Source organism: Rhipicephalus microplus, unplaced genomic scaffold (assembly GCF_043290135.1).
Source record: "Rhipicephalus microplus isolate Deutch F79 unplaced genomic scaffold, USDA_Rmic scaffold_18, whole genome shotgun sequence".
In the NCBI taxonomy this organism is placed as follows: Eukaryota; Metazoa; Arthropoda; class Arachnida; order Ixodida; family Ixodidae; genus Rhipicephalus; species Rhipicephalus microplus.
In genome coordinates, this window is record NW_027464591.1 from 656,189 (window position 1) to 678,364 (window position 22,176).

A 22,176-nucleotide genomic window follows, 5' to 3' on the forward strand; every position below is an offset into this window, starting at 1 on the left:
TCTTGCGCAAAAATGTTTTCGTAAGTGAGTTTTGTGAATCCGGCCCCTGATGGTTAGGAGGTTGGCTGCAAGCGAGTGCTGACTGGGTGCGTTGAATCTGCAGCAATTTTTGTCCACGGGGATATTAATGTATGTCACGCGGCAGGGACTCATATACATGGAAGACCCCATCTTGGCAGGGCTGTGCTACCCCACTTCTATCGTAGGCAATATGTATTATGACGCAGTAATATTAAAAAACCTCGGGAGCTTACTAAAATATTCCTACAACCTGACCTGGAAGCGCGCATATAGCGGTAATACAGGCCATTTTGTGTTATGTTCTGTAGAGACAAAGATTTAAATTGCAACACTTTCCGAATGATTCATATACCCTTGACGCAGGTTGTACTCTCATAATCATAGATCTCTGCTATTCTGAACTGAACTTGTGAGCACACATGCAGCGTGGAATTTGAAACTTCGACACATCTCACTTGTGCAGAAACTACCCGCAAGTAAAGGGCCCGAGATGCTTCCTTAAAGTACCGAATTAGAATTTCATTGCTTACGTGATTTCGGGTTCTATATAAGCTACACTGACGGGTCTATAAACGTTATGCCGGGAACCAGTAATGAATACATCAATAACACGAGCAAAATCTTGAACCGACAAATCGGTCGTTCCTTTCGGTTTGATTAAGCCTTTTGGCATCTCACACAACGTAAGAATGTCCATTTGCTGATATTATGAGGAGGAGCTTTATTCGAGGTGAGCTCGAGCTGGCACACACTGATGATGATATCTACAGATGAGGAAATTATACAAATGATGATGACATGTACAATTGATAAAGAAGAGTCGGTGACTGCGATCACACTGATTCCCAGTCACGCTGAAAGCAGCCTCCTGGCTGCGCGAGAGACAATATTAGGAATTGCGTCGGGTGTACAGTTTCAGCCGAGAAACGTGCACAATTTCTGTCCCATGGCAACGGTGGTCAGAGGGAGCGTTAAGTGGTGAGATACGGATATTAACGGGGGACGTTTGTTCAATCACCGTATAAGGCCCTTTAAAAGGACTGAGGAATTTTTCACATAAGCCGGGCACACGCACGGGAATCCACAGAATAACTTCGTCTCCTGGGGAAAAGGTGACAGCACGGTGTGTTGAGTCGTAGCGAGACTTGCGAGCTTCCTGAGAGATGCCGGTGTTGATTCAGGCCAGATGACGGCAGTGCTCGAGGCGAGACAAAAAGTGTGTGGATAAAGGGCTTGCTGAGGTAGCAGGAGCCGAAAGGAAGGAGACGTCCAGAGTTACACTTGGAGAGCGGCCATGAAACAGAAAATAATAGGGAGAAAAGCCGGTTGTGCGTTGCGTAGCTGTATTGTAGGCAAACGTTACGAATAGCCAAAATGGCGTCCTAGTTCATGTGGTCAGGGTTGACGTACATGGCAATCATGTCCGAGAGGGTACGATGAAAGCGTTCAGTCAAGTCATTTGTTTGAGGATGATAAGTAGAAGTTGTTTTGTGGATGGTGTTGGCGGCTCGTAGAACCATGGCAACAATAGAGGAAAGAAAGACCTTGCCGCGGTCACTGAGCAGAACACGTGGAGCTCAGTGGCGTAAAAATATGTTACGCAGAAAAAAATCTGCTACTTCAGTGGCTGTACCAGCGTGCAGTGAGGCGGTTTCCGCGTAACGAGTGAGGTGATCAACAACCGTTACAATCCAACGATTTCCATTGGAGGTCACGGGAAGGGGGCCGTACACGTCTATCCCGACGACTTCGAATGGCAAAGTGCGACAAGGAAGAGGTTGGAGAAAGCCAGAAGGAGCAGTAGTGGGTCATTTTCGCCGTTGACATAGGGCACAAGAAGAAACACATTTGGCAATCGCGGATGAGAGGCCAGGCCAGGTGAACCGACTGCGTATTTTGTAGTACGTTTTGTGATAGCCGAGATGCCCAGCAGCAGAATCATCGTGGAATGTCTCAAGAACTTGACGTTGTAGACAACTTGGTATAATGGAGACCCATTTGTTTCCTTCAACGTGGTAAATATAGCGATGTAAAACACCACCGTGAAGCTTGAATTGTTTCAGTTGTCGGCGAAGTCAAGCGTTGGGAGGAGTGGATGTACCTTCTAAGCGTGCTAGTATGGAGCGGCAGTAAGGGTCAACGCATTGACGCGACACAAGGGTAGAAGGGCGGCCGGATCTTAGCCAACTGAGACCTGCGATGAGTAATGCAGCGGTGGAAATTAGTGACGGTGGGTTATCATGGTTGGGTAGAGGGCAGCGAGAGAGAGCGTCAGCATCTTGGTGCTTCTTACCAGACCTGTAGACGACATCAAAGTTGTGCTCTTGTAAATGAAGCACCCAGCGGCCAAGACGACCCGATAAGTTCTTTAGCGACGAAAGCCAGCACAATGCGTTGTGGTCGGTGACGACTGTGAAGTGGCGGCCGTGGAGGTATGGACGAAAATTTTGTACTGCCCATACAACAGCAAGGCACCCTTGTTCGGTTATTGTATAAATTTTCTCGGCAGCAGTCAAAGCACGGCTGGCGTAAGCGATGACACGTTCGCGTGCGGTGTTTTCACGCTGCAATAGAACGGCACCGAGATCATGACCACTGGCGTTAGTGTGAAGAATTGTGGGTGCACCTGGATCGAAATGACATAGTACCGGGTCGGATGTCAGGGCTTGCTTCAACGCCAGGAAAGCCTTTTCACAGTCTTCAAACTAGACGAATGCCATGTTACTTGCGAGCAGTTGATGGAGCGGAGAGGCAAGCCTCTCGAAATAGCGTATGAAGCGCCGAAAGTAGGATACCAAGCCGAGAAAACTGCGCAGGTCTTTTTGACACAACGGACGGGAAAACTCGAGGACGGCGGCAAGCTTTTCAGGATCCGGCCGAATACCGTCTTTGCTGACTAAGTGCTCTAGAACCTTGATCGTCTTGCTTGCGAAGGTGCATTTTTTCGTATTCAGGTGTAAACGAGCTTCTGCAAGGCAACCTAGGACTTCTTCGAGACTTTGTGAATGTGGCGAAAAGGTACACGAAAACACTATGATGTCGTCTAGGTAGCATAAGCAGGTTTTACACTTCAGGCCACGCAGTACGCTGTCGATCATACGTTCTAAGGTAGCAGGTGCGTTACAAAGTCCGAAAGGCATTACGTTGAATTCATATAGCCCATCTAGGGTAGTAAACGCCGTCTTCTCTTTGTCAGATTCAGACACTGGTATTTGCCAGTAGCCCAATCGCAGGTCAAGGCTCGAAAAATACTCTGCGCCATGCAACGAATCTAGTGCGTCATCAATTTGTGGGAGAAGGTAAACATCTTTGCGCGTTATTTTGTTCAGTGCCCGGTAATCAACGCAAAAACGTACCGTTCCGTCTTTCTTTTGCACCAACACAACTGGCGAAGACCGCGGACTCAAGGAAGGACGTATGATATTTCGTCGAAGCATGTCTAAAATGTTTACCTCGATTATCTTCCTTTCTGCGAGAGACACGCGGTATGGGCGCCGGTGAACTATGCGGAAGCCGTCAGTCTGAATTCGGTGAGTCGCAGAAGTTGTCATACCAAGGACAGCGGAATGAACGTCAAACAAAGGGCGATGTCTGTACAATAAATTCAGCGATTTTCGACTCTAGGCTGCTGTCAAATCAGGGCTTATCGTCACCGATAGAGGAGTGGGAGAGTTGAGTGGCGGCGTGCTTGGCTCTGGTAGGTCTTCTTGACTTGGAAGGGCAACAATTGCAACAGGATGCGGGTCAATAGCGCATGTGACTGTTGATCCACAGGGCAACAATAAAGGTTCGGGGGTCTGATTTAACGCAGTAATAAAAGCAGACCCTTCAGAAAAACGAACAAGGCCTGGAATGATCAGAATGTCTCGATGTACCGTGTGGCCGTAAGATAATAGAAGCACGTCGCCATCCACAATGTTGCTGCAATCAACGCTAATTACTTCTTTTCGGAATGGCCAAAGAACATAATCTGAAGCGGTGACGAGACGAATGCGCTGTTCGGGTTCCAATACAGAAGAGTCGGTGGGATTGAGGTGGATGAGGCGCTGACGACAAGATATAGAAGCGCGTGCAGACGACAGAAAATCCTACCCCAAAACGAGTTCGTGGGTGCACTCACGGAGAACTGCAACAGCAATATGATGACGAATGCCGTCTATGAAAACACGAAATGTACACTGGGCGAGTGGACGACAAATGGTGTTCGTCGCAGCACGGAGAAACGGGCCCGAGTAAGGTGTTGTTACTTTGCGGAGACTGGAGCAAAGGTCAGATCGAATAATGGAAATAGCAGCGCCGGTATCCACTAGAGCTTCGACGCGTATACCTTCGACTAACACTGTCGATGGTCTGTCTGGAGAAATTGCTGGCTGTCCGGTGGATGCAGTTTCCCCTCCTAAAACTGCATTGGGGAGTTTTCCGAGTGGGCATTCAGAACATTGGAGGCGGGTCGCAGAGGCGACACGGAACGGCGATTGGGAGATGGTGAGCGGCGGCGAGACTCACGGGAGTTCATAGGCAGAACACTACTGTAAGGTGGAGAGGGCGAACGCTGAAAAGAAGACCGGTAAAGCGTGCGCTGGTAGTTCGTGAGTGAACTGAAGCGTCCGCGTTCCTCTGGAGCGTAGCCACGTTGCTCGTCCTGTTGACGCTATCGGCAAAAGCGAGATAGATATATGACCGCTGAGCCGCACTAATAACAGATTGGGCGTTGAGGACGCGGCATAGCGTAATACAGCTGTGGGTGCATCGGTGGTGGCACTGACGCCACAGGTACATGGTCACCTGGTGTAGCCGCAGGGATAGCGGTGGATGCTGAGAGTGCCGCGACTTATGCGTACATTGGTACCTGATGAGGTCTGGATTCGGCGGAACAAGGTGAATGTGACGCAGATGCAATCTCTTGCCTAATGATGTCCCGCAATTTGGTTGGAGCTGAGGCTAAAGTAGACGGTGGGGCGCAGGAAGAGCAGCGCCCATGAAGCTCTTTACGAATGATGTCACGGACGAGGGTACGGATTTCGAGGGCCGCAGAAAGATGAATGTCCGAGGCATCATGGCAAAGACGAAGAGACTGAAGTTCTTCTAGTCTCTGGCAAATGGTGACGACATCTTGAGTCGTGGTAGGGTTTTGCGACGCAAGGGCGTCGAATGCGATAGTATTTATGCCTCTGATAATATGGCGTATGTGTTCGCTTTGAGGCATAGCTGAATTTACACGCTTGCACAAGGCAAGAACATCCTCAATGTACGAGGTGTATGATTCACCCGCCAGCTGAATGCTTTCAGCAAGCTTTTTTTGTTGCTGCTTCGGCGCGAACACTGGGGGAATCGAAAATCTGAAGGAGCTGCCGTGCGAATGTGTCCCAGTCGGGAAGATCTTCGAGGTGGTTTTAAAACCAGGTTTCGGCAACATCAGTTAGGTAGAAAGGAACCGTACGCAACTTGTGTAGAGTATCCCACCTGTTCAACTCGCTGACGAGGTCGTAGGTGTGTAGCGATTCTTCAACGTCACCCCCTTTGAGACCCGAGAATACTGGCGGATCACGCTGGTGGCTGTGGATGGCCAGGGTCGACGGCGGAGGCTGCACTAGGCTGGTGGTGTTGGATGGAGCAGGATTGTCTTGCACTGCCATGGCAGGTGGTAGTAGACGACGACCCGAGCGGAGCTCCAGTGGTAACGTGCGAGAGGACTTGGAGATCGAGAAGCACCTCCACCACTTATGAGGAAGAGCTTTATTCGAGGCGAGCTCGAGCTGGCACACACTGATGACAATATCTACAGATGAGGAAATTAAACAAATGATTATGACGATATCTACAGATGAGGAAATTATACAAATGATGATGACACGTCCAATTGATAAAGAAGACTCCTGTGGGCATCGTATGCGCATGACAGGGTGCACACATACGGAATTAAGAATAAACGGCATTAGTGGTGACAAAAGCTGTGAAAACAATGCAGCTATAGCAGTAATAGGTATAGGAAGGTTGTTCACGCTTTAAATTATTCGTTACACTAAGATTAATCTCACAGTGAACATACGATTCTTGTAAGAAAAAATTATTTTGCAGAAACAAAGGTAATAGCAACCGAACGGAAACGTCATCGCACGAATCAGTCTCTGCTAACCATGGCAAACCAATGACAGAATAATTTAAGATTTTGCTCCTTGACATTCTTTTGCACACACTACATCTTTATTTTAGCCAGCTAAATGTTTTTCACTTGAACTCAAATGCGGCTGAAAGTTGTTTTTTTCTTGAGATAGTTTGGTGCTGTCATAAACGTGATCACATACCGTTTTTTCTTTCTTTGCGATTTCAATCATACTTTCAGCCGGCCGTCAAGCACCACGAGGACACGGATGTTGTGGATGAAGACAAACTTGTAGCGAATCTTGTCCAGAATCCGGTGACGCCTTCGCCAATTCCACGGGCGTTGACAAACCAGCCTTCCGAATCACAGACCCAGTTGCAGGCTAAGCAGCAACCAATGATGCCGTCCCAGGTTCCAGACAGCACGCAGCCGGCCATGGTGGTGTACCGCCTCCACAAGGCTTACGGTTACCTGGAAGGCCACATTGTGCTACAGGTGAACATCGTTCTATAATTGAAACTTGGTGCCACGAACTTCAGCCTGCACAGAGCGCTCAGCTTTTAACACAAGTGATGTATCGGATGCAACAACGTTCGGTTTCAACGCTCACACAAAAGCTATTGTAATTGCTAAGTACCGCCCCAAAAATTTGCGTGTGAAAGACTGTAGAACATACAAAAATAAGCATAATTTGTCACGTTTCGGTCAAGGAGCTTTCGTAATTGTCTTACGACTTGAACCAACTCAGAGCTCAACTTATGAGTCAACTAGTTTAGCTTCGGGGCTTATCTTGCTGCATCGTCATTGAGACTTGCAACGTTGCAATTAGAACTGCAGGTTGAATAAAATTTTTATGAGTGTTTATTAAGCAAGAATTTCGTGAACAATATTTTGCCATTGCACGTGACAACCACATAGAGTCGCACTCATGGCCCAAATAAAGTAATAATGAGGTTAGCTGCACTTAAATTATTTGTTAAACGACGAGTTGGGCCTTATTATTCTGCTTGCCAATGATGCCGAACTGCACTCTGATCAGCAGACGTGACGTGCTTAGAAAAAGTTGTTAACTATTTAACGAGTACTCTACTTAGTGTTAGGGTCTGTTCGATCTGTTAGGTCTGAATCGACCTGTTGCAACCAAAAATAAAGCGTTGCAGTACGGTAATCGAACCGAACGCTTGCCTCCGGGCTCCATAAAAGCCCCGCTAACTGCGGTACGACTAGTGGAATTCGCGTATTACGTACTTCAGTGGATAGGGAAGTTATGCTACTTTTTTACATCATCTTGTCGCTGAGAGAAAATTTTATGTGGATACACAATATCTTGAGTGCTTACTCGTCTCATTCTTAGCAACCTCGTGGTTTATGGGTGAGGTAAATTCGTAGAAAAGACTGTAAACCAAATTACACCCATATAGGTGTTTATAGTGTCTATAACTCACACCCCTAATTTGAGTGTTACCCCTTTCCATAATTCGAGTGTTACCCCTTTCCAGTAGGCCCTTGTAGAAGCGCGTGAAAGCTTACCCTTTAGCTAGACCTTTCATGTGCAGATGTCCTATTGTAGTAGCTCCTGCCGCCGTGTGGTAATCCTGGCCCTAGCACAGTTTTTATGGTGCATATATGAAGCACTGCATATAATGCTCTCACATATAACATGTAATCCTAGCTGAATGCGAAGGCATCACTCAAAATGAGCTGTCCCACATAACAGAACGTTCACAAAGTCATGCCATAGTGCAAAATGAAATCAAGCTTTATTTTATTAGACACAGAGCACATACAGGCTTCATAGACAAATTGTACCTTCATCAAAAACGCTTTTCAGCTGTGCAGAGCCGAATGCCATTTGCTACAAAGGAAGACCGAAAATCAGACGTCAATGGTACGGCATGGAGCTCTAACGACCGATGCATGTATATCAAAGTACAACAGAAGAGCCTTTATTTGCACTTAAATATGAAGAACTAATTGGAACACGCTTCAATGCAGCACAAAAGCACAATGCAGTAAAGCATACAAACAGCAGGAAGAGTAGTGCAATGCAGCATGCCTTATTTCTCCAATATACTCAAATAATATATCAATGCACTTGAACTGGTATAGCGCATTACGGGAAAGAAGAAACGGCCGAGCAGACCGACACAAGAGGACATAGCACTCTGTCCTCTTGTGTCGGTCTGCTCGGCCGTTTCTTCTTCCCCGTAATGCGCGATACCAGTTCAAGTACGACGAACCAACTCACCCAATCTTCAACACTCGTGATATCAATGCACACTACAATTACCACATTGATACGCCACAGTTTGCATGTGTTGTAGCATGCCTTATGCATATTATGCAAGGCTAGTGGTATTCTAATGAATGTAATGACAAAACAGTCTTGAAATGGCATTTTCATTTCACAATAACCCTTGTTTGTTCAGACATTCAGAATACTGGAGAAACAATAATACAGGAGTGAAAACAATAGGCAAAATTACAATAGCTTAACAGTGTCACTAGATACTAACCACGCAGAACAAGTGATTTAAAGATGTAAAATTTGAAGCACATCACATAATATGTCCCCCTGAAACAATGCAACATCAAAGAACATAAAATGGACACACAAAAGCAGGGTGAAAGAGTAATCACTTACAGCTGGCAGAGGTGGAGCAGCCAAGCTATCATCTGGAGCAATATTTTGGAGCATTTTATCTTGCTTTTCCAGGGAGAAAATTCAAATTTGGAGCAGGTTTCAGGAAAAACAAACAGCATTTTTGAGCTTGAAATTTCAAATTTACAGCATTGATTGATATGTGCAGTTTAACGTCCCCAAACCACCATATGGTTATGAGAAACGTCGTAGTGGAGGGCTCCGGAAATTTTAAACACCTGGGGTTCTTTAATGTGCACCCAAATCTGAGCACACGGGCCTACAGGTTTTCTTCCTCCATTGGAAGTGCAGACACCGCAGCCGTGATTCGATCCTACGACCTGGGGGTCAGCAGCCGAGTATCATAGTCCCTAGACCACCGCGGTGGGGCTCCAAATTTACAGCAGTACAGCAAATTAGACTGAATCACATAAAAAAAGTATAAAAGTATATGTAGAAATTATTTGACATACGCTAATTCATTCAAAATACACGAGAGCGCAGCTATTTCAACAAAGTCACTCTTGAACTGTCCCACAGTGCAAACAATGCTATCCTCCCTATATACGAACGCTCCTCGACACGAATCTCATCCTTCACTTGTACTAGCTGAGCACAACGCCACCGCTTGTCTAAAAATCACGCTGCGTTTCTTGAGAATCACAGCAGATTATCCCTGATATTGAGTGACTTGCTCTGTCTAGAGATGGCGCTAGAATCAATTTTTTCAAGTCAAGGTGAAGCATTTAGTGAAGGGACATTCTAAAATACGGGTGTAAAACTCGCAGTAGCATTTGGCGAGCTCGTCAAACTGTTTGACAGGCGACCCAGAAATTCCAGATATTCGTAAAGGAGGAGCTCAAGGGGATGGCGAAAAGAAAAAAAGTGGCATACGATTTTCTTTATCGTCGCTTAAGGCTGCAAAAACTTCATAAATCACTCTGAAAGACGGCCAGCACTTATACTAGTACTCATTATTGAATTGCATCTGCATGGCAGAGTAATATAGGAAAAAAATTTTTTGTGTCCTGTGACAGCGAGCCACTTCCAAATCAAAAAGCACTTTTCCGCAGAGCGAAAGCGTACCCTAGCAAAAGCGACTTAAAAAGCGTTATGGACATCATAGAAAGGGGGGAGGGGAGAACTTTCTTTTAAACCGTTCTACTCTTTTCTTTTGCTGTGAGGTTAGAATATAGTCAATTAAAAGCTATAATTACGGTTGGCACATCTGTATTAGTTTGGATGATGATGACCCTGCCTCGGTGGTTTAGTCGCCAAAGTACTCAGCTGCATTTTTCATGCAGGCAGAAATGCTGTAAGCCTATTTCTTTAGATTTGGGCGCACAAGAACCCCAGGCGGCCGAAATTTCTGGAGCCCTCCCCTAAAGCGTCTCATAATCAAACGGTGGCTTTAGGACATTAAACTGCACACATCAATCAATTGGATGGTGATGCGCAAACTTAAGTTGAATAATGGATTTTATGTTTCTTGATAAAATTAACAATACTAAGAAATAATTGAGGGTGGTTGGGCATTTCATAATGGTTTTGTGCAGAATTATGAAATAGTATCCAATCGACAAAATTGGCACGGCTTCTGTTCTCTTGAACATGCGAATATGAATACAAATACATCATGTAATATTGTGCTACAGACATTAAACATGTGCTGTAAATAGACATGAATGCCTGAATTGAATAGTCAATTTCACGTCAAAACCACGACCGCAAAAAAAAACACATGGACAGGACGGGTGCTCACTAGCAGCTGTTTGTACCATATATTCACAATATACCATATATTCATACGTACAACCGTAAAAAGGTGGCGAGTCGGCATGAAGTACTGATGGTGTTGGTGCCCCTAACAAACTAGCAAAATTGCGCCGGTGCATCGCTGAAAATCATGCTGAGCAGCTGAAAGGCTGTAAAAAGAAGCATACGTGGCCATTCACGAAGTCTGCCACTGAAGTGGTTTACAAGATACCCCTATCGTGCAGAAAGAGACATGTTAGCCAGACGACGAGGCGCTGCGTCAATGATCGAGCGAGGGAACACGCCCTTACGGTAAAGAATAACGACGGTGCCCGTTCAAGAGCGTATGTCACTTCATGTGGATTCACACCCAGAGCAATTTCGAAGGGCTTTCACAAAAGAAACGGGGTATCAATTGCGTTAGCAAAACTTCACTCATCGTGTATGAGCTGAAAGCACGGTATCTAGCGTTCATGTGTCCTATAGCGTCATTAGGTAAGGGACGGCCCGAGTAGGTTGCACATGCGCTGGCGAAAAGTGGGTTTATATCAGCCTGTTTCCTCAAGAAATATACAATTGCAAATGAGTGCCCATCCTGTTTATGTGTTTCTTTGTTTGTGTGGTCATCATTTTGGCGCAAAAATTGACTAATATTTAATGCAAACATGCACCAACTATCCCAACAGCAAGTTCTACTAGATATGAATGCCGCTGCTGCACATGTAAACAACAATAGCACGTGCAGTCGCCTTAGAACTGTGAAAAAAAGCAGCTTTATACAGTGCCTGAGAGGAGGCACTTACAATATATTTCTTGGTAAATAAAGGGTTTAATAAGCATAGGACCTTTTTTTGTGTTCACGACAAGCTGTTAGGGTGATTTTATGCCAAAAGCCCAGCCATTTTGCCGACCATCTCAGATGCATACGAAAATTATTGTGCTGATTAACTGTATTGAAAGCAGTGAAACGGTAGGATATTTCGGAGAGAAAAAAATGTTTGGTCACGTGGTTGCCTTCGGAACTTTCCGGAATGTCGTTTGGGTGTTGTTTATGAAAAAAATTTATTTTAAAAGTACGTTCTATACCAAATTTTGTCTACATGTTGAGTAAAGATTCTTGTGTAAAGTGTTTGAAGCTCAGTAATAATATTGCAATAATACTGGCACATATGCTTCTAAGAATTTATCCAAAATGTGTTATGTTTGCAATTTTCTATTGAAGTACTGCAGTTTGTATGAATATCTGAGTAGTGAATACTTACTCCACGCAATGTATATTTTGAGAAAAAAATAATTGAGACCTCTCAAGTTGGTAAAATTTATGAGAAAAAATCATAAATTCTACAAAATCGTAATTTTTGTCCATATTAGGATGCAATTTACGCCATGTGGTGGCTCAACTAAAAATTACCTTTATACATAAATTGAAAGCAAAAAAAACAGTTCTTCTCCTATACCATCATTACGTTTTTTTGTTTTAAGGAAGAAAATATTTTTTTAGCATTCTTATTGGCGCCTATCTTCCCATTTGGTCATACGACAGCTGCCGCCTTGAAACTCCCTATTTTCATCAATGGGAAAGTTCAAAACCTATTTTCTTCCTTAAAACAAAAATATGTAATGATAACAATTGGCATATGAAAATACCTTTTCTTTCTCTTCCTGTTTAGGTTTGAAGGTCATATTTATTTGAAACACTCGACAGTAAAAATCACGTCTCAATATAGACGAAAATGACGATTCTGCGAAATTTGTAATTTTTCTTGTATTGTTTAGCAGCTTAAGAGGTCTCATAATATTATTTCCTCAAAACATACCTTTTGTGTAGTTAGTATTCATTACTCAGACATTCATAGAAAGTGCAGTATTACAATAGAAAAAAATGCAAATATCATACATCTTGACTAAGTTCTTGAAGGCGTGGTAGACGAAGAAAGTGCTTAAGAGCGCAAACGACAAGAAGGGAAAGAAGAGACGAGAACAGAGCCCTGAAAAAACAATCAAAGTTTACGGCAAACTAACTGCAATATATAGAAAACAGGATCTGCACATAACCACGCACCATAAGCAGAATTGCATACATTCACCATACGGCCTACCTTATCAACAACCGGTCATATAAGTGAACCCCAGATAACTAACTTCATAGCAGTTAAGAAAAATTGAGGGTACGCTAACACAGGAAGCACCAAGTTGTTGAATATAGAAGGCTTCACTAATCTCGTGCTCGCGCCGATTTTTATATCCCCCGTGATCAAACACTTGTCAAGAATTGGCTGACAACAAGACCTATTACAATGATCTGCCAAGTGGCTGGGAAGAAAACCTTTTAGAAAGTTAGCGTGCTTCCTGAACCGATCATTCATGCATCGCCCTGTTTGGCCATTGTCCACAAGTAAATATTATCTTGTAGAAAATCGCTAAAACACATTCAAAATGGCACATAGCATGTTTCTTAGTGCCTGCTTCTTTCTTAGGTCCTTCACTGTTGGCTCTTCGACATAGGCCAGCGAGCATGTCGCGTGCGCAGAACGCAACACTTACACTATTTTGTAGCGTTAGGTACAATGGCCTCGCTGAGCCAAATTCCCGTGACACTGGTCTGCGCACGCGCAATGATGCTCCGCCGCTGCCACGCGCAATTCGATGCGCTGCGCAGACGATCAGTCGTGTTACGCACCGGAACCGGCACCTTTTCCAGCGACCTTCTTTAGCCTATGGGAAAATTCGTGTACGTAGGGAATAACAGCCTTGCTATAATGAGGCTTATTGAGTTAACTGTTGCTTTGTGCCTTATCAGGCAATCTTAGTAACGTTAGGAGAGCTTCGGCAATAGAAGTTAGCAGAGGATTAGAAAAGCCTGCTTGTTGAAGGCGGTGAACTAAGAGCGAGAAACTGCACTCTATCTGGCGGTGACAAGAGCCAGTTAGAATTGCTCTTAGACAGGAAAAAGCAATGCTTCAATTGACTAGCTTAGAATGGGTGGACGTAAAAAGAACAAGGCTTTTCCTTGAGCAAGGTTCCTTGAACAAGGAACAAGTCAACTGTAATGAAAAAATTTCGTTGCATTCACAGCCTCACACTTGTGTCAGGCAACGTGCACGTGAGGTGAGAAATTTTTTTCATTAGGACACTCTTACTCGCTGCAATTGCAAGGTCAGGGTGCTACGCATTGAATAAGGGAACAAATAGTATGAATATGCGTTGAATGTTCACAAGGACTGCTGCATGAAACCAATTTCGAACGTCATCTGCGCTGATGCAGGGCCTGAGCTTCAGCGTGCGCTCGGGCGAGTGCTTCGGCCTTCTCGGAGTCAATGGTGCTGGAAAGACCACCACCTTCAAGATACTGACGGGCGAAATCCTGCCGCAGGAGGGTGATGCATACATTGGTGGCGTGTCCGTCGTGCGTAATGTGTACGAGGTAGGTTAATGACGCTGGGCAGCTGGCTGCACATAGCTGCACAATGTAGCGTTCAGTCGCGTCAAAGATGAACTCCGGCAATTTTCGACCAAGTCGTAGTCGCAGTGATTCTGCGTTCCTGAGACGCTCCTTTCACAGGCCTGATAGTAGAAATACTCGGTAAGTTTAACAATAGGTTCAAGTAGGCATGGAAATGCCCCACCAAAAGGAAACTTAACCAAGCAGTAGTTTCTATTTGTCCCGTAAAATATGGTAAAAAGTGGAACTATCGCAACATGCCGCAGCGCGGAGTATGAAATCTTTGAAAGTGGCGTAGAGCAAACGCTCAATGGAAAGGTGACCACGCCGCAACACACGTACCACTATACCGTATTGTTAATTAGCGCGTTTACAGGGGCGAAGCTCCTTATAGCGGCGCCCGTTCGTCCCTCGTAGTCGTAGTAGTAGTAGTAGTAGTGCGTAACCAGTCTTACATTTTGACCTCCAAGGTGGTGCCGGTGGGAGATTTCTTTTGTGCGTTCTTGAACAATAAAAAATTCGCAGTGTGCGCGTTATCTAAAAGCCGAATTCTCCTCTCTCTCTCGTTTCCCCATAGCCGCCATTGGCATGTACATTGAACACTATCTGACAAGAAAGGGTTGCTACGTTATACTCGCTGGGCGTAACCTCCTTGGTTTTAGAAAGGTTTAGCGAGCGTTGGACCGTAGTGCCATGAATACAGTGAACTAGTATATACCATGAACTCGAGGAGGTTAAAGGTGGAAAGTAGACATGAAGCGCAAACCGTAAGAAAGTGTGTGTGTGCCTCCTCTCGTTCAGTCCTTGGAATGTCTGCTGGATGGCGGTACGTCTATATGAGAAATATATGACGAGAAGATGCGAGATGGTGGTACTAGGAGTGTTGAATAGGTGGACGAACGGACACACAGACAGGTGCACGGACGGACGTACAGATGGCTGCACGGACGGATAGACGCATGGACGGACGCAGGAGCGGAATCATGAACGAACGCATGGACGGACGCACAGATGGACGTGTGAATGCACTAACAGACGCACGCACGGACGGGCGGATGGACGCACGGGCGGCCACACAAACGCACGCATGAACGGACGGAAGCAAGAACAAATGGACGGACGGATGCTTCGCCCCACTCTCTATCATTCACTCCGTAGATATGCTGCCATTTTTAGAGAGACAAAAGAGAAAAGACACGACATTCGCCACAAGTGTGGTGTCTTTCTTGTCAATTTTGTCCCATAAAAAGGGGGCTTCTAAACCATATGGTATAATGATCAGTTACCAACTAGCTCAGCTCTCAAACTTATTGAATTAGACGTACCAATTAGACGTCGGACAATGTCAACTGAGATTCGGACACAGTTGGTGACCAACTGGAATCGCCATTCCTCTTCGGTAAAGTATACCTTGTAGTGAATAAGAAAGACGTTGATACCATCAGCTCAGCTATCATCAACACAAGAAAAAGGCCCGAGTGCGGTTCTCGCGCAACGCAATCCTGGATTTGCCAAGTATGTCGTCGCCTACGCTAGCAGAACTCTCACCAAGGCTGAATCAAACTACAGCGTCACCGAGAAGGAATGCTTAGCGATCGTTTGGGCGCTTGTCAAGTTCCGCCCATACCTTTATGGCCGTGCTTTTGATGTAGTAATGGACCACCACGCATTATGCTGGTTATCTTCGCTTAAGCACCCATCGGGTCGTCTTGCCCGTTGGGCTCTTCGGCTTCAAAAATATGACATTCGCGTTGTATATTGTTCCGGCCACAAGCATACCGATGCTGATGCACTGTCACGATCTCCCCTATCCCCGGACATTGCATCTGTTTCCTCGGACAACACGTTGTCAGCTCTTCACGAGGACACCATCTCTTCTGCACAACGCAATGACCCATGGATCGCTTCACTTCTTTACGCGTTATTCTAGGCACCGACACTTTCAACCACTCGAACCCTTCGCCGCCAGGCTCCGCACTTCAGTATCCGGGATGGCCTTTTCTACCGGCGCAACTATTCAGCAGATGGTAGGAAATGGCTACTAGTCATTCCCCGAACGCTGCGCTCTACCATCTGCGCGTCATTTCATTCCGACCCGCAATGTGCTCACGCTGGTGTTCTCAAGACCTACGAGCACCTACGAAAAAGTTATTACTGGCGCGGAATGTTTACCTTCGTCCTCCAGTTCATTCGCGTCTGCCACGAATGTCAGCGGCGGAAAAGCCTGCCACATCCTGCAACAGGTTCATTGCAACCGCTTCCATGCCCAGACCGCCCATTCGACCGTGTAGGAATCGACCTCTATGGACCACTACCGTTAACAACGGCAGGCAACCGATGGGCTATTGGGGCAGTGGATCATCTAACACGGTACGCTGAAACTGCTGCTCTCCCCACAGCTGCAGCACAAGACGTCGCAACTTTCATACTCAATCGTTTTGTGCTTCGTCATGGTCCTCCTCGAGAACTCCTCAGTGACCGAGGGCGTGTTTTCTTCTTCGATGTAATACAAGCACTTCTTCAACAGTGCCGTATTGTTCACCGGAAGAGTACAGCCTACCACCCACAGACGAACGGCTTGACTGAGCGGTTTAATCGTACTCTGGGGGACATGCTCGCTACGCATATAGCTTCTGATGAAACAAACTGGGACCTCGTTCTCCCATTTGTGACATACGCGTATAACATCGCTACGCAAGTCACTACCAGGTTTTTTCCATTTTTTCTCTTGTACGGTCGCCAACCATCGCACACCATCGACACTTTACTGCCATACTCGCCAGATCCCTCCGAATTCAAGCCTGTCTCGGAAGCCGCTCGTTACGCAGAAGAGTGCCGCAAGCTAGCCAAGCGGTTTACTACATCCAACCAACAGTGCCAGAAGGAGACCCGTGACGACGACCATCGTTCTGCACCAACGTTCGTTCCTCGAGCACTTGTATGGCTTCATGTACCGCCCTGCGCCCCTGGTGTATCACCCAAGCTACTCTCTAATTATCATGGTCCCTAACGCGTGGTAGAGCGTACTTCACCCGTGAACTACGCCATTGAACCCCTCACGCCACCGAGCGACCGTCGTTGGCGTGGACGTGATATCGTTCACGTAAACCGTCTGAAGCCCTACTTTGACCCGCTTGTCCCCACGTGTTAGATTGCCAGGATGGCTTCAACTTTTTCGACGGGGGTAATTGTAGTGAATAAGAAAGACGTTGATACCATCAGCTCAGCTATATCAACACAAGAAAAAGGCACGAGATCGGCGATCAAGCACCGTCACCTGGGTTCGCCAGCGTTCCTTTAGAGCTACCACCCGCTTGCTCAGTCCTTCAATAAACCACCTTTACAACCTGCTCAGTTATGGGCTCTCCTGGTTGTGTATTCCGTCGCTAGATGACATTGCTGCCCAGGCAATCCTAAAGGCCCAATTGTGTAGCCGCAGCACTCGGACAAAAGCCAGATCTAAAACTTTGAGGATGGGAAAAAGCTGGTTGTGATCGCTATGGAAAGAATGCATAAACTTGCAGATAATGGCGTTTAACTCTGCATTGGTAGGGTCAATGAACCATAAAGCCTGCCAGTACAAGCCACGGTAATCGTTTGGTGCGAGTGTTTTGCGACTGCTGACTGCCAAAGGTATTCATGCGTCGCCCACAGTGCGACACTTGGCGCTCATCGCAAGCACACTGAGATTGCGCGGAAATTCACATGGACAACCAACTAAGCGCTGACCAAACACGTGTGCTTGTTGCCTTGCAGAATGCGGACGCTTTAGTGGTACGTCGGTTCCATCACTTCCGTCGCTTGGTTCTGAATGACTTGACACACACAATGTTGCCAAGCAATGTGAGAAGCAAGGTGGCAGAATCAGGGCAATGAATATAATTAATTTGCAAAGAATGTGCGCATCTATCCAGTCTGTAAACCCTCCACGGTGCTCGAGTGCTGACTATAGTAGGTTGGGGGATCAAATCCCGTGATAATTTTTACGAATGGGCAGCCGAGCTTTCATTAAAATTTACCATTCTACCTGAAGGCCTAAATTCTGCCGGAGTAGGATTCTTGCGATGAATAAATGAGCATAACTTGGATGTTTCGTCTATTCCGTGATAGAAATAACAATCAGCTATTTAACCCAGGCGACAGAAAAGAAGATACACAAACGGCGCTGAACATGCAACGTGAACTTAGAGTTGCAATTTCTGCGCCGCGTGTGTTTCTTCTTTCCTGTCTCCTGTGTTGAGATACGGTTTGAAATTTTTATTATGAAACCTCATTGACTCGCCCAATCTGCTTGCCTTCAGTTCGTTTCTTCGTTTGGCACAACCTTTATAAAAATGAAACTATAGGAGATAAAGATGCCAAGGAGGGTCATAGCGCGGGTCGCGTTTCAGCAGATATGATGCGGAATGCGAAGCCTTATTGATAGGTCGGCTGCCCATTCAACAAAATGTTCACTTTCTAAGTGACGCACGCTGGCAAACTAGGGCCCCAACCTCACCGTCATGGCTGCAAGCGGCAACACTCCCAGGGTGTGCATGCAAATTTATACCCCTCTTCCCCCGAACACACTAAGTACCACTCTGTAACACAATGACTAAGAGCATTGGGTGCGTAATCCATAGGTTCCAGCTCGGTCCACAAGTGTTAAAGTTTGAGCAGGTCGGTTGTTTGTACTTGAACAGGTGTAGCGCATTACGGAATACAAAAAAAAGGGGCTGAGCTGACCGACACAATAGGACAGAGCACTAACGGCCAAGGGACAACTTTCCACCCAGCCGGTGGCAAGTTGTCTCTTCGTCCACATGTTTTCCCGCATCTTTGTCACAACCTATAAAGATCACCTCAAACAGTACCGTTAACGAAATTGTAAAATCATTGCTTTCATTATTCTGTGGTTTTCATCAGAATTTTGTCAAAAAGCATGGCTGATCCATCGTTTTAGGAATCGGTATAACACAAAAGTGAGACATGTCGTCACAGAGGTAGTTGAGCGTTTAATGTGCATTATTTCGCTAAGGGGTGAATGACTGAATGCTACAGCAACGAATCGCGAAGTCCCGCGTAGAATGGCAAGGAGCTTGAAATTCGCAGCGCCCTCCTCCACAAAAAGCACTCATGAAATGAGCATGCACAGGGCAAATGTGGACAACCAGTTTTTGGAGATCTACCCTTGAAGTGCGTTGTTCAAACAGAAAGAAATACGTACGAAACGAATACACAATTTTACACAGAACAAGCGCGAATAACTGCCTCAATTCATGATTCTTCGTGTGGGAGCAGCGTGCTCTTTTCGTAAACGCGGCCGCGGCAGCAAAAGAAATGACCTTTGTGTCCTCCCGAATCACGAGTCTCATAATCGCGTGTGCTGGACAGACCACGCTCTGTGCAGGCGGCGCTCAACAAAACGCAAGAGGCGACAAGCTTAGCGCGCCCAACGCGAGCGCGTCGCACTACTGACGACGACAACTCGCCGAAGTTAGAGCTCCAAGGTCTACTAAAGGGCTTCCCATTAGCAAGCTTGACAACGTACGTTCTGTGGCCGAGTGGTTAGCGTCGTACGCTGCAAATCGGAAGGTTGCTGGTTTGAGGCTCCGCAACAGTGCCTTGTGCTCTCCTTTTTATTTTAGGAGAGATGCTCCTTAAAGCGTGGGGTAAGCGTCCCATCGTAATCGTATGTAGCCACCTCTCGTTAGTTCTTGATTCGGCCGTAGTGGGCGGTACTTGTACATTGTACGAAATGCATATGCGCTGAAAAATGAAAATTGTACAATACTAAAGGATGTTACTTGTAATATGATAATAAAAATCGCAGCATATCCATAAAATGAATGATGATGAATGGGGCGAAGCGTCCATCAGTCTGTCCGCACTTCCTTTCGCGCTTTCTTCCGCGCTTCCGTCCGGCCATGCATCCATCCCTTCATCCGTACGTCCGTCCATTCGTGCATCCGTCCATGCGTCTGTGCGTCCATACATCCGTCTATCCGTGGGACTGTTCATCCTCTCGTGCGTTCATCCGTGCGTTCATCTGTGCGTCTGTCCATCCATCCGTCCAAGCCTCAAGCTCTGTGTTCGTCCATGCGTCCATCCGTCCGTTCATGCGTCCATCCATCCTCTCGCGCGTACATCCATGTGTCCGCCCGTTCATGGATTCGTACATGCGTCCGTTCATTCTTCCTTGTATGCGTCAGAAACACAGACAGCCAGACGACGGATGGACGCGGCCAGTGGATGATTCGTGGTTTGCCGAAAAAAGTACCATACGCGCAAGGCGCGATGTGCGAGCGCGCCTTGCGCCCTATGTGCGAGCGCGCGAGAAAATAGGAATGACGTTACACGAAGACGCTAGCGATCGCGTGTTTGTCGGCGGTGCCCTACGCTAGGGGGCGTGGTGTAGCAAAGCAAAAGCTGTTTTGGCGCACGTGCGTGTTGAGAAGGTCGGCGGATGGGCCAAGTTGCAGAGCGGCGTGCGCGCAAGGCGGCGGTGGCTCGCGCTCGAAGACAGAATCCCAATGTGCGATCGCGTGAGGCGGAAGCGTGCCGTGAAGCTGTGAGGCAGTGCCGACAAGATCCCAGCGTACGACAACGGGAGGCCCAAGCGATGCGGCAGCGGTGTGCAGATCCAGCTTCGCCCCTCTCTCTATCGTTCATCCCGTGGATATGCTGTCATTTCTTTTTTGAAATGTGTCAGTACATTATTTTTATAACATCACCTTCATGACAGAAACACGCCAGTGGAGGGACCTAGGGATTACATATTTTTGTGTTAACAAAAACAAGCTCTCCAAACTTCCTTCCTTCACTTTTATCAAGTTTTTCATTTACACCTTTATTTTAGTAAAAGTATTACTCGAGAATAGCCTACGCCAGTTGATGCGTTTTTTTGTTTTCTTTGCACTAAGGCGCAGCACGCTTGCAGTAATTTATTATTCTGGGCACATACCTCGCAACTATCGTTGAACAGCGCTATGCAGATAGATGTACGTTCAAAAATTCGGGTATGTGCGTCAAAGTCACTCACGCTGTTTCTCGTCCCAACAGTTTCAGAGCCACCTCGGCTACTGCCCGCAAAGCAACGCCCTGCTGGATGCTCTGACAGGCATCGAGACATTGATGCTGTACATCCGGCTGCGCGGGATTCCGATCACCATAGAATACGTGGAGGCGTTGCTGGAGATTTTCAATCTGAATGACATCGGAGATCATCTAGTCGGCACGTATAGGTAGGCACAATTTTCGCAAATTACGGCACTAGATTGTCTTATACTTACACCACGTGGTCGAGTACTCACGCTCTTAGAAAGAAATGAAAACTTGGGCGTTGCTTGAGCTTCAACATCAAGAGCAGAATGCCACAGCGTAACTGAGCCCAGTGCTGATCGCTTTCAGTTGCACCACAAGGAAAGGAACATTTGTGCTCGTAACATATTCTGTTTGAAGGTAAATGCAACTGCAAGTGGCGCTGCGAAATTTCCACTAAACTGAATCCTTCATTTTTTTTAAATTAAAGTGCCGCTACACGTTTGTATGAGGTGGCGAGTGCACCTGCCGAGTTACACACTCTGTGCTGGGTTCGCTGGTGTAAACCACCCACTCGCTGCGCAAGTCAAATATTTAGACACCTTGAAGTTTTGCTACAATTCTCACATGCAATATATTACATGCGTTAAGGAGACTCCTCTCTCTAAATTCTTATAGCGCTTTCTTACGAAAATGACATTAGCCCTGCAATCGTAGAACATTTGCCTGCTATGCAGCATGCCCGGTTTCTATGTTCACTCAGACCGAAGATCGTATATTAGTTATTTGCCTGGATGTTCAATTTTTACGGTCGTAAAATGCCAATTTTCGCCTCACAATCAATGAAGGCGCCGCCGACTGCGATGAACACAGCTGGATTTCGGTGAAACAAGCTGTTTAACGCTGCCGCGTTAAAAAGAATTGGCGTAAACTTAAGATTATACTGTTCAGCTAATCATGACACTGTCTGTTTTCTTCCTACAAGTTTCTTCTGCGACGCTTTTTTCTATCTGCCTGTCACAACACTAAATATCTCGGGCCGAATTCACAAAGCTTTCTCTTTGGCTACGCATTTTCTTAGCCAAAAGTTCTCTTATCTGGAGGGATTACTAGAGCGCGGGTATGAATTTAACTTATTCGGCACTTAAGAGGGCGAGGAGGACACATGATAGCTGATGAAACGACAAGGAAAGA

The 22,176-nt window shown here is 46.2% G+C and overlaps 1 protein-coding gene across 1 annotated transcript in view; it reads left to right on the forward strand.

Annotated features, from left to right (window-relative positions):
• The window catches only part of LOC142785157 (phospholipid-transporting ATPase ABCA3-like), a 55,196-nt gene that overhangs the window by 20,550 nt on the left and 12,470 nt on the right, over window positions 1-22,176 (forward strand). The window contains exons 6-8 of the mRNA XM_075883607.1: window positions 6,365-6,619; window positions 13,786-13,944; window positions 21,004-21,185. Of these exons, the coding sequence (XP_075739722.1) occupies window positions 6,365-6,619; window positions 13,786-13,944; window positions 21,004-21,185 (596 nt within the window). The remainder of the gene's footprint in view (window positions 1-6,364; window positions 6,620-13,785; window positions 13,945-21,003; window positions 21,186-22,176) is intronic.